This window comes from Helobdella robusta, assembly GCF_000326865.2.
Source record: "Helobdella robusta unplaced genomic scaffold HELROscaffold_30, whole genome shotgun sequence".
NCBI classification, from domain to species: Eukaryota; Metazoa; Annelida; class Clitellata; order Rhynchobdellida; family Glossiphoniidae; genus Helobdella; species Helobdella robusta.
The window spans coordinates 782,340-796,267 of NW_008704502.1; the positions used below are offsets into that span (position 1 = coordinate 782,340).

At 35.1% G+C, this 13,928-nt stretch overlaps 3 protein-coding genes across 3 annotated transcripts; all 3 read right to left on the reverse strand.

The window, feature by feature from the left end:
* Positions 1-8,134: 8,134 nt before the first annotated feature.
* Positions 8,135-8,497, reverse strand: HELRODRAFT_127096 (hypothetical protein; the record flags this gene model as incomplete). The annotated part of the gene is made up of 2 exons (XM_009021970.1): positions 8,135-8,200; positions 8,318-8,497. Coding segments are annotated over 2 exons (246 nt in total), but the record flags the coding sequence as incomplete, so codon positions are not given.
* A 1,652-nt stretch (positions 8,498-10,149) lies between these two features.
* On the reverse strand, positions 10,150-10,674 carry HELRODRAFT_143345 (hypothetical protein; the record flags this gene model as incomplete). The annotated part of the gene is made up of 1 exon (XM_009021971.1): positions 10,150-10,674. A coding segment is annotated over one exon (525 nt), but the record flags the coding sequence as incomplete, so codon positions are not given.
* A 2,172-nt stretch (positions 10,675-12,846) lies between these two features.
* On the reverse strand, positions 12,847-13,113 carry HELRODRAFT_147079 (hypothetical protein; the record flags this gene model as incomplete). The annotated part of the gene is made up of 1 exon (XM_009021972.1): positions 12,847-13,113. A coding segment is annotated over one exon (267 nt), but the record flags the coding sequence as incomplete, so codon positions are not given.
* Positions 13,114-13,928: the final 815 nt, after the last annotated feature.

Consider the following 13,928-nt stretch of genomic DNA (forward strand, 5'->3'; position numbering starts at 1 on the left):
TGATGATGTTGTTGTTGTTGCTGCTGTTGATGTTGATGTTTTTGTTGTTGCTGCTGCTGTTGATGTTGATGTTTTTGTTGTTGTTGCTGCTGTTGATGTTGATGTTTTTGTTGTTGTTGCTGATGATGTTGTTGTGGTTGTTGATGTCGTTGTTATTTTTTTTCCAAAATCTCAAGTTTTGAATCAAGTACAAGTAGCCTTTATAAAATAACAAAAAAAAATCATCATCATCATTATCATCAACACACTACTATCATCATCATCATCGTTGTCATCGTCATCATCATCCTTTTAACTAACACTTTATATCGCTTCCATCTGTAAGCAATGAAAAAATATTTTTTTAAATTAATTGAAATTTAATTTTTGATTCCATCATCATTATCAGCATCGCCAACATTGTTATTATCATCATTATCAACAACAATATCATCATCACCATCTTCATCATTATCAACAACAATATCATCATCACCATCTTCATCATTATCAACAACAATATCATCATCACCATCTTCATCATTATCAACAGCAATATCATCATCACCATCTTCATCATTATCAACAGCAATATCATCATCACCATCTTCATCATTATCAACAACATCACCATCATCACCATCATTTATCATCATTCAACACAACAAAGGGCCAACCTCGTTCCAATATAAAATTGAAATATTTATTCGGGTCACCATCATCATCATCATCACCGTCGTTATTATTATTATTATTATTATTTATATCATCATCGTCGTCGTCATCTGGAATACTAATTAATTCGAACGCATAGTCATTAATACTCATATCATTATCGTCCATTTTATAACTGTTGTTAACATTGTTCCTGCTTTGATTTTTGTCGTTGTTGTTTTGATTGACGAGCATAACCACGCCTACTAATGAATATTTAGTTGTAGTAGAGGAAGTAGTAGTAGTAGTGGTGGTGGAAGTGGAAATAGTAGTAGTAGTAGTAGTATTTTTTGTGCAATGGTTCGTATTTATTTTAAAAGTGTATAATGGTTTTGTGAAATACGGTTCAGTGATGCTGATGTTGATGCTATTATTGTTATTACTTTTATTGTTGTTGTTGTTAATGTTGCTATTATTGTTGTTGTTGTTGTTATTGTTATTATTATTGTTATTATTATTATTATCGATGGTAAACAATGTACTCCCAATAAAAATGATCTTAATACCGTTTGAGCTTGTGAGACGAGGCTGACCTATCAATTGGAAGAGAAAGAATAATAATAATAATAATAATAATAATAATAATAATGATAATTTTGATGATGATGATAATTGTGATGGTGATGATGATGGTGGTGGTGGTGGTGATGATAAGGATGACAAAATTCCAGCATGCAAGCAACGAAACCCAACCATCATCATGAGCCAGTACAGTTAAGCTGAAAATCTTCCATCTATCCGAATTTTTATTCATACTTTTTCTATCTTCGATCAATCCATCCAGTGGTTTCTTTAGCGTAACTTCTCCGCTCAGTCCATCAATGGAAAAATAATCATGATAATGATGCCGATGTTTATGGAGGTTGTGATTATGATCTTTATAATTAATGACGTCATAGCCAGTATTATTTTTCGTATTATTATTATTATTGTTGTTGTCACCCCCTGTTAAAAGTTTGTAATAGACTCGTCCATTTTTGCCCTTGTCAAGATCAGTTGCTTTAACCTGCGATCGATTCAATACATCAATCAACTAATCAATCAACCAACAAATCAATCAGTTAACCAATAAATCAATTAACCAATACATCAATTAACCAATCAAACAATTACCCAATCAATCAGTTAACCAATCAATCGATTATAGCCAGCCAACCGACCTTGAATAAGACCTCCCCAACTTTTGCGTCATGGCGGATGTAAACAACACGTGGTGTCATGACGTCATCGAATTTTGGCGCGTTGTCGTTCGCGTCCGCTACAGTTATGACGACAGTACAAAATGATGACGATGGCGGTGAGGATGACGTCATTTCATCGCGCCTGATGGCCTTGATGTTTAGGTAATACTCTGAGGAGAAAAAAATTATCATCGACATAAAATTATATAAATATTTATGTTGCAATCAGTACCATCATCATCATCATTAATATTAATATCATCATCATCAATAGCATCAGCAACAGCAGCAACAACAGCAGCAGCAACAACAGCAGCCACAGCAGCCACAGCAGTAGCAGCATCATTACTATTACTTACTTTCTTGCTTCTCCCTATCAAATGTAACCCCTCTCCTCCTACTTAGCACAGAAGTTTTGGTGTCCAGCACAAATTTTCCTCTATGATTCATCAAATGGTAATAATAATAATCATTATCATCATCATCATTATTGACCGTAGTAGTATTAGTAATAGTAGTAGTGTTGGTAGTGGTAGAAGTTGTAGTTGTAGTGGTTGTAGTAGTTGTAGTAGCGCTATTAGCGCCACCATTAACGGAATAATTATGAGTCTTGTTCATATCATCATCTTCATCATCAACGTTTTTATAGTCATTATTATTATTATTATTGTTATTATTATTATTATTATTATTATTATTATTATTATTGAAAATAAATGCGATGTGTGGCTGAATGGTGCCGCTGGAGCTTTCGACAATGTCGCTGAGTAATACATAGCCACAGGATGGAAAAAGTGAGTACGACGACGATGATGATGATGGTGATGATGATAACGATGGTTGTGATGATGGTGATGATGGTGATGATGATGATGATAATGATGTATATTGACCGATATCCTCATCATGATTGTCTTCGTCTTCTATACCTTCTTTGCAACCATCATCAAAATTATCGTCGAGTTCGTCACTTATGTTACCATAATTATTGTTATAATTATTATTATTACTGCCATAATTAGTAGTGGTAGTAGTAGTATCATTTATATCATGTATATTATTAGTATCATCGTTAGTATCACCATCGTTAGTATCCAAAACGTGAACTGATATTGAGATATCAGCGTGATACCTATCACTTCTATCAATGTTTTCGTTAACGTTGTTAGTTTTAACATAACTATTGGCAAAAAAAATGGCGGGAAAACTTCTGGACGATGATGATAATGATGATTGTGGCTGGCGTGATGGATTGATAGAAAGATTAAGTTTAAACAGTTTAGGCGTTGACGACGATGATGATGACGATGACGAAGAAGATGATGATGATAGTAATAATGATGACGATTTTGTAGTGATGACGCCATTGTATGGGTTGAAGTTAAAATATTTGGACGTTGATGATGATGATGATGAAGATGGGGCTGTAGATATTCTACTCTTACCATCACCATTATTATTATTATTATTATCATTATTTGTGGTGGTGGTAGTAGTAGCAGTATCATCATCATTATCACCATCTCGTAGATGATACATGTATCTGTGTATATCACTTATCTTGATTCGGCCAACGTACAAATCTGGTTTTATGTTTCTGGAAATCTCAAATTCGTACGATAATGATGATGATGATGATGGTGGTGGTGATAAGGGCGATGATGATGATGATGTTAACAACGATAATGATAGTAATGATGTCGTTTTTGTTGCTGATGATGATAATGATGACGGTGATGACGACCTCCAAAGTATAACGGAAACAGTTGACAGCGAAAATAGTTTTGATCTTTTCCGGTCAGCTGCTTTCACTCTCAGAGTTCGATTGATATATGACGATGATGACGATAACGACGATGATGATGAATTCAGGATATTCAGTTTTAACACGCCACTCTTTCCATCAATGGTGAACATGTTGTCAGCGTTACCTATTATGGATGCATACGAATAAAACTTGAGAGAGAGAAATAGAGAAATAGAAAGAAGAAAAAAAATGAGAAAAAAGAGAGAGAGACAAATAAAGAAAGAGGTATACAGAGAGAAATGATGGATAACAAAACGTAAGTGCGATTAAAATGATGAAAGATTGAAACGAAGAACAACAGAAAAAAAGAAAAAAGAGAGAGGGGGAAAGAGAAGAAAAAGAGAGAGAGAGAACCATCATCACAAAGATGACTCAGTCCAATTGAATGCGCGCACACATACAAACATGTACAAACACACACAAACAAACACACACGAAGACTTTTTTACTTCCTTAATTGTCAATTTCATCCATTCGCTAACAATTATAAAGCGTCTTTATGTATTTTTGTCTGTATGTATGTCTATGTATACACAAATGTATGTATGTATGTATGCATGTATGTATGTATATGTATGTATGAATGTATGTATGTGTGCGTGTGTGTGTGTGTATATCAGTCTGTATGGGTGTATGTGTGTATATTTGTATGTATGTATGCATGTTTGTGTGTATATATATACATAAACAAACATGTACAAAGTTTAACCTGAGTGTATGGAGTATACAATGTCATCATCATCATCGTCATCGTCATCATTATATGCTGTAACTTTCAAGAAACCCGCTTTAAAAACATCATCATCATTACCATCATCACCGTCGTTATGACATTTGAAAATATTGTTGTTGTTGTTGTTGTTGTTGTTATCATTATTGTAGTTGTTACTGCTGTCATTGTTGTTATTATTATTGTTATTATTAATAAAAGATGGCAGACAAAGATGGACGACGTATGATTTCCGGCAAAATTTTGGCGGGATTTTTGAAATTTTTTTCTCGAATTCAACCGTCAGATGGGCGAATGAAGTCTTCGGAATTATGCCCTGATCTGAAGAGGAAATGAGTAGACGATGACGATGATGATGAGGAGGATTATGATTATGATTATGACGTTGTCGAAGACGGTCACGATGATGATGTTGCCGTTCTGCGACCTTGAACTTTTCATCAGGAAACGATTTAGTCATCGTTATTTCTCCTGTAACGGTGATGATGATGATGATGATGACGACGACGACGACGACGATGATGATGATGATGATGATGATAGTATGATGATGATACTATAAATCTTTCATCAGAAAGTTAATTGACAACTAAAGGCAAGAAAATGACAAAAAAATGACAAAACAAAATCGAAACGAACCCGTCATTGAATTAACTTTTAAAAACCCATTTGTTTTTCCGCCACTTTTACCCCAATTTTTTGAATAATTTCGCGCCATTTTTTTCCCGCAATTTCTATTTTTATCATCGTCATCATCGTCATCGCCAATTTTTCCATCGTCATCGTCATCATCATCATAGCCGCATCTCTGGTTGTCATTATAGGTTCGTTGATTAACGAGTGAGTAACTCATTTTTCCGCTACTACTATCATCATCGCTGGCGGTCACTTTTGTGATGATGATGATGACGTGGTCGTTTTTTGTTTCGTGGTTGTTGTTGTCGTTGTTTGAAATGACGTCATCGTCATTTATTTTGACGAAATAATCGGTGGAGTTGAACTTGGGCTTGTTGTCATTTGTGTCGTAAATCTCTATAGTAACCTATGGTGGTGATAATAATGGTGGTGACGATGGTGAAGATGATGATGGTAGTGATGGAGATGATGACGATGATAATGGCCACTCAATTGATTAGCCAACAAATCAACCAGCCAATCAGACTAACGATCAATCTATCAACTAGTAATCCAACCAATCAACCAGACCGCCATTCAATCAAACATCAAACAAATCAGCCAATCACAGACCTTGGTAACATCATATAGCATGCCATTGGTCACGGCAATTTCTAACTCGAACGCTGACTGGTCCTCGTGATCCATGGCCCTGGCCACTACAACCACACCAGTCCTGGGGTTCATGTAGAAAGTACCGTTATTGTTTCCGCCTAATTTTAGGGAAAGATAAAAAGTTGGAATAGTTATAATAATTATTGGCAATATTATAATTTAATTATAAGTAAGATTAACTTGATCATTATCATCACAACCACCACCATCATCATCATCAACAACAACAACATTTTCATCGTCGTCATCTTCGCCATCCCTTTCTTATCGTATCCACAATTTACAGTTTAACCAGACGAGCCTAAATAGTTCAACAAAAACCAGAACCAACATAAGTATGTATATGTGTGGTGTATGTATGTATGTATGTATGTATGTATGTATGTATGTATGTATGTATGTATGTAGGTATGTATGTGTATGTATGTATGTGTGTATGTATGTATGTATGTATGTATGTTTGTATGTATGTATGTATGTATGTATGTATGTATGTATGTATGTATGTATGTATGTATGTATGTATGTATGTATGTATGTACGTACGTACGTATGTGTGTGTGTATATATATAATAATAATAGTAGTAATAGTAGTAAGTAGTGTTACTCACTTATAATAAAGTACCAGAATATTTCTCTATTATTAGCAATTTTTGCGGTTGTATTTTTCCTATCATCACCAACATCATCGTTGTCGTCATAAACGTAGCTGGCGACAGCCGCAAAGACGAAGCTTCCAGGCGAGTCGGATTCCAGCATGTAGTGATGGTGGTTGCTGCTGCTGTTTTGGAAACGAATTTTAAGATTACGATGATGATGATGACGATGTTGTGGATGACGACGATGATGATGATTATCTTGTTGACGTTGGTACTGATGTTGATTATCTTTGTTACCATCATCAGCAATAGCATCACTGAAATCATCGTCTAATTGTACATTTGTAGCGTTAATACTAGATTTACTAGCGATGGCTGAAGTATTTGTAGTAGTGGTAGTAGCAGTAGCAGCAGCAGTTGTAATAGTAGCCGCAGTAGTATTAGTAGTTGTTGTCGTAGTAGTGGTAGTTGTAGTGGCGTCTGTTGCGACATCAACAACATTAACCGTTATTATCATCTTGTTGATTAACGGTGAACTACCGCGGTCTGATATTGTTACCTGGTAAAAATCATCACCATCATCATCATCATCATCATCATCATCATCATCATCATCATCATCATCATCATTATTATTATTATTATTTTAATTATTATAATTATAATTATTATCATCATCATCATCGTCATCGTTACTACCTCCAAAATATACTTTTCCTGAACTGCAAAATATCTTCTGCTGGTATAGACTGAGCCAGTATTTGAATCTATGGTGAAAACTTCATTATTATTATTATTATTGTTGTTGTTGTTGTTGTTGTTTTTGTTGTTGTTATTATTATTATCATTAAGATTTTTAATGTCATAGTGTATTCGCCCATTGTCACCAATATCTTTGTCATTAGCTACGACCCTGAAAACCTCAACGAAATTGTTGTTGTTGTTGCTGCTGCTGCTGTTGTTGTTGTTGCGGTTGCAGTTGCTGTTGTTGTTGTAGTTGTTGTTGCTGCTGTTGTTGTTGCGGTTGCTGTTATCAATTGCGATGTCATTACTGTTGATGTCATTGATTTTTCTGGCGGGAAACTTCAGTATCGAAGGTGTAGACGGAATCTCGACGTGTCTCAGATGTTGCCCGACAAATTGCGGAACATTGTCGTTGACGTCACTAACTTTGACCACAACAACGGTCGTTGAGGACTGGTAGGGTGGGTTGGTGTCCCTTATGGCCACCTAGATGGTGATGATGATAATGGTGGTGTGGTGATGATGGTGATGTTGATGACGACGATAATAGGACGGGTGATAAATGACTATGTTGAAAATGATAAGAGTGAGAGGTGAGTGATTTGAGAAGTGTTGTTGCACTGAAATATAAGGTCACAAAATAAAATATTTCCAAAAGTTTTTATCAATCATCATCATCATTATTACCCCCATCATCATCATTATCACCCTCATTATCATCATCATCATTATTACCCCCATCATCATCATTATCACCCTCATTATCATCATCATCATTATCACCATCGTCGTCGTCATCATCACCATCACCTCCAGCACGTATTCATCCGCTATCTCTCTATCCAATATTTTTTCTGTTGTAACTATTGTACATTTGTTGCTAAGAAAATTATTATTATTGTTGTTGTTGTTGTTGTTGTTATTGTTTACAACCCTGAAATAGCCTTGGGAATTTCCAGAAGTAATTTGAAACTGGAATTCCCCAGCTTGATTATTTTCATCATCGTCATCTTCTTCTTCATCATCATCGTTATCATTGGCTGCTTTCTTTTTGCGGTTATTATTGTTGTTATTATTATTATCATCGTCATCATCATCATCATCTCTGGCAACTAGGGTGATTATTGGTGTATTGGCTGGGCTGTTTTCTGGAATCTGTTGATTTTATTGTTATCGTTGGTATTGTTGTTGTTGTTGCTGCTGCTGTTTATTTATTTATTGCATTCGTTGATTTACTCATTCGTTTATTCACTCATTCACTCACTCACTCACCGATGCATAATACAGCATCTCTTCAGTTATAGGGGCGTTGTCATTGACGTTAACCACGCCCACGTAAACCTCGATCTGTGATCCGATTGGTCGAGAAGCCTGGTTTGAGGCCTCAATCACCAGCCAATAAGAACGCTCCATTTCGTAATCGAGTGGGGACTTTGTAAAGATTGAACCTGATTAGTCGATAGAAAATTCTTTGCACTAAAATTGTTCTATTAGTAAATGGTGATAATTACAATGACGGTGACGTAAGGAATGATGACGATGTGTTTGAAAGTTACGACAGCGTTAAAAACCACAACTACTGCTATTACTACTACTATAACATCAACAACAACAACATCATCATTATCATCATCATCATAAACAACAACAGCAACAACAATATCAGCAACAGCACTAAGGCACTTGAAATAAACTGTTTAACTTTTGAGTCTTTCTTATCACTGATATATAAATTGATGTTGGTCGGCAATAATGTGTGTTTGAGTGAGCGTTTGTATGTTTGTTTGTATGCGTGTATGCGAGATTTGTACATTTGCGTACAATGTATGTGTGTGTGTGTATGTTTATACGTACAAATGTATCCACAAACAAACATACAAACAAACATACATACATAAAAACACACAAACAAACAAACATGCAAATGATGAATTATGGACAGCTTAATTATTTTCTACCATTTCAAACATCTTAACAAATGCTAAAAAACCGTCAAACTGAACAAAAGTTCGGACATCTTTTTGAATAACAATAATAATAAGAAAAAAAAATTGCAATCATAATTGACAATAATAATAATAATAATAAAGGTAATGCTTGTATTGCTACTACTACTACTACAATTACTACTGCAGCCGCTGCTAGTACTACAAATGAGTAGTAATAGTATTAGTAGTGGTGGTAGCTAACAAAGGTAATGTTGCCCCACTGATTTATATGCGGATGTGATGTGTCTGTCTACACGTTGTATGTGCGTGTGTTTGTGTGTGTCTGTGTGTGTGTATGTGTGTGTGCAATGGGAGTTTGTGTATATATAATTGCATGTTGCGTGTATTGTGTACGAGTAAACGTGTGTTTATGTATGTGTTTTTGTTTGTAAGTGTATGTGTGTTTGTGCGTAACTATGTATATGTGTATAGTATATACAACACATATACACAAATATATGCCTGTGTTTATACATAGATTAAGTTTATGATGAGGAGGATGACGACGAAGATGATGGCGAAGAGGATAACGGTTAAAAATAAAAAATATGAATAAAGGAAAATAAAATAAATAAATTGACAAATAAATAAACGAATAAATAGATAAAATTTCCAGCATTTAGAATAAAATTATAGCTACCTCAAGTAAATATAACACGCCGATTAAAATACTTTAAATACTTTTTGTTTCTACATAAAATGCCATCTCCATCCATCCCACCAACCTGTATCGTCAATCTCGAAAAGCTCCCAAACATTATGGCATTTTTTATTTTTCTTATTATTCTTCTTGTTTTTATTATTATTATTATCCTTCTTATTCTTGTTAATTTTATTCTTTTTATTATTATTCTCATTGTTATTTTCATCAACCGCAAGGTCGTGAAGACATTTTTTAAAACCGCCAGTGACTTTGCTACTATTATCAACCATTTTTTCACCATTCATACTTTTCTCATCATCAACATCGTCATCATATTCTTCACCACCATCATCACCAACATCATCATCATCATTATACCCATTGTTGTCGTCGTAATCGTCCTTATCGGTGTCGAAGTCAATTATCGAATACTTTATCTTATAATCTATCGGTCGAGCTTTAGGATTGAACCGATCGTCATCGGTTGCCGATACTTTACCGACAAAAGTACCAGGCGGTTTATTCTCTCTGACTGAGAAATTCGCATACCTCTCTTTAAATATTGGCGGGTTTAGATTCCAGTTAAACGAACGAACGTCTATCGTTAAGTTGGTTCTTTTGGCTAGCTTTGGTTTTCCCAAATCGGTCGCGATGATTTCAATCATGTACGAAGATCGTCTCAACGCGTTCAGCTCAGACGTCAAATTAATGGCACCTGTTTGTGGATGGATGGAAAACGGAAGGAGAGAAAAAGATGACGACGACGACGATGACGTTGATGATGACGTGGACGAGGATGTTGCCACAAAATTATCTTCAGCAAAATAATACTCCACTGTCCCATTTTCTCGAAAATCCAAATCAACCGCCCGAACCATAGTCACCAGGGAACCAACAAAAAAATCATCATGGACCAGAATTTTTCTAGGGGAAACAAACACCGGGGCATTATCATTAACGTCTGCCACATTTATATCGATATTCGCACTAGATGTCAGGCCTGTTGATGATTGACCGGAGCTATCAAATGCTAGAACTTGAAATTTTATTACCTCATTCTTTTCTCTATCAATATTTTTTGCTACTGTAAGCTCTCCCGAATTTTCACCGATTTTAAATAAATTCGTACCTCTGATTAAATATTTTATTTTATTATAACTGTTATTATACGTGGCGACAGTAGTAGCAGCAACAGCAGCTGCAGTAGCAGTATAATATTCTTCAAAATCACGGCCACCATCACTGATCGCTTTGATTACACCGATAATTTCATCTATCGAAACCGATTCTGAAATCGAGAATTTATAAGTCGGTATGTTGTTAACGAGAGTAAAAGTAGTAGTAGCAGCGGTAGCAGCAGTAGCAGCAGTAGTAGTAGTATTAGAAGTAGCAGTATAGTCCACAAAACGTGGTGGATTCTCGATGACGTTGTTAATTTGTATACGAAAAATTTTCCAATTAACTTTCGGTTCGCAGCCCATATCGGAGATGGTTATATTTAGTTTTACCCCCCTCTTGCTGATATTTCTTAAACTTTTTAAAACCTTCAAATGGCCGGAATATGGTTCTATATAGAAGTAATCATCATCTTTATCATCACCGCCATCATCGCCACTTTCTTTCAAGTCCTCCTCATCATTATTGCTGTCGTTTTTGCTGCTGTAGTCATTATTATTCGTTATTGTCTTACTCCAGGCTAAAGAATAAACAACCAAGCCATCGTAGCTGACGTCATAGTCGAAGGTGCGAATTTTTCCAACAACGAAATTCGTTGGCGCGTTTTTGCTTACTGCAAAATTTTCTAACTGTTTCGCGACGAATTCTGGTCTGTGTTTGTTGCGGTTTTTGAGTTTTGCGAGGTAAAAATGTTGATGTTTCTTTTTATTATTGTTGTTGTTACTAGTATTATTATTGTTGTTATTATTATTGTTGTTAACAGTAAAATTAACAGGGGTAATTGTCGTAGTATTATTGTGGTTTATTAAAATTATTCTCATTTCAGTTTCGTTTTCTCTTCTATATGGAGCTCCAAAGTCCGAAGCAATTATTTTCAGATCGATGAAATAGACGCCAAAATTGAAATTAGAAAAGTACGAATTCGTAGTAATCAAACCGCTTTTTGCGTCAATATCAAATGGAAAATTTGAATTTTTTTTATCTAGAAACCTATAAAATACTGAACCATTGTCGCCTTCATCTGCATCTAGAGCACTTATTTGTATCACAGGCGTATTTGGCGGTACTGCGGTACTTATGGGTATAGCAGAAGGTGTGGTTTCAGAGAAGGATGGGTGGTTATTGTTGCAGTCAGTTACGATGATGGTTAAATTTTTTAGAATTGGGTGTTGGTCCGTGCATTGGGGAGTGATTTCTATCGTCAGGTTGAAGATGTTGGATGGAGATAGTTTCGTGTTAATTTTGTTTTTTAGTTTCAACAGACCTGAATTCTTTCCAAGCGAAAAATATTTCGATTGCTCTGTCTCTTCGAGAAGTTTGAAATTTAGCTTTAGATTTTCATTTTTGTTTAAATTTTCAAGTAGAAACAAGTACGTGTTAGTTGGGAAACATTCATCTACGGTTAAATTTGCTACTTTGTTCGCTACATCTGCAAACTCTTTCGCGTAATTAACGCAATCATTATTTTTGCTGTTTCGAATGTTGTTGATAAAAATCGATTTGAATCCAAACCGCGGAGGTCTTCCGGAGTCTTTTGCCTGAATTTTCAACTCTAATCTTTTCAATTCATTTGAAGAAAATTTTGTAATGCCATCTGTAGAGTTGATGTATTTTGGGAAGGGTTTGACTAGTTTCACAGCGTAACTGGCAACAATGTTGTCTTTATTGTTTTTGTAATTGTTGTTATGCACGTTGTTGCTCTTTTTATCATCTGGGAAAATCCTAAAATGTTTGCTAAAACTACCGCCAATGATTTCTACCATATCAATTTGACCATTTAAACCAGTATCTCGATCGAGTACTCTGAAATACACGTACGGAATACCTAACACGTTGTAGTTGCGTATTTCTGGTATGTTTGTGATTTCTATTTCAGGTGCATGCCTATTCGCTTCCATCACTAAAATCCTCACTTTAGCGTACGAAATCTTAAAATTCTTTTTCTCATTTTCGTAAAAATTCAAGTTAGACGCGTAGACATTTAATTCAATCTGCGAAATATCTTTGAAGCTTATCGGGTAGATGAGACTTAAACTACCGGTCGCCTGGTGGACGGCAAAGTATTTTGTATACGTCGTATTTGTGATACCGTAGTAAATTCTAGAATTGATGCCGAGATCAGGGTCTGAAGCTGACAGTTGTAAGACGCTGGTGTGAGGTTCCGTCAGCTCTGCAAGTTCGAGGTTATATATTTCCGATGAGAAGAGTGGCGGTAGGTCGTTAGCGTCCATGATTTTGATGACTAGTTTTGAGGTTGTTGTGTACCTTAGGAGGCTATCTTTTTTGCTGTTGCAACTGTTGTTCTGGTTGTTGATGTTGTTGTTGAAGTTGTTGTTGATATCTCTGTTGCTTTTGATGTCTTTTATGCTTTTGTTGACGTCATTTCTCTTGATTTTTGATTTTTTATTGAGGATATTTTTAACTTTTCTAACAGTAGCTCGGATTGTAAATTCGAACCTATCTCTATATTCCCTGTTAATAAACGTACTCTCGTTATTTTTGATCCTGACGAAATAAAAATCTCCAATTAATTTTGATTCGGCTACGAACTGTCTCGAAATCTCATTACCCTTCAAAAGGTCGTATTTGATTTTGTAGTTATTTTTGATAAAATTTCTCGAAACCCTGATGCCCATTTGGACGTGACTCGGGGTAGCGTAGACTGACCTATGGACGTTTTCCTTCATGGTGACGTCATATTTTGGTCTGGTAAATTGCAGATACGAACTCGCTAAGTATGCTAATTGGGGTAAAATTATCAAACTCCAAATCCCAATCCTTCGAGATCCCATTTTAGATGAATGTCAGGGCGAATCGAATCCCAAACAACTGTTCATTCATTTATCACGTTGTCCAAATTTTGTTACTTTTTTAAAAATTATCCATAATTATTCATAATTTTGTATGAAATAATAATTATAATAATTATATTTTTTATTATTTATTATTATTATTATTATTCTCATCCATCACAAGAGGAATGATGAAAAATTTTCATTGAAGTATTAATCCATTTCTTTTGATTCCTGCGGTAAAATGTGGTTTTATTATAACTATTATTATTATTATTAATANT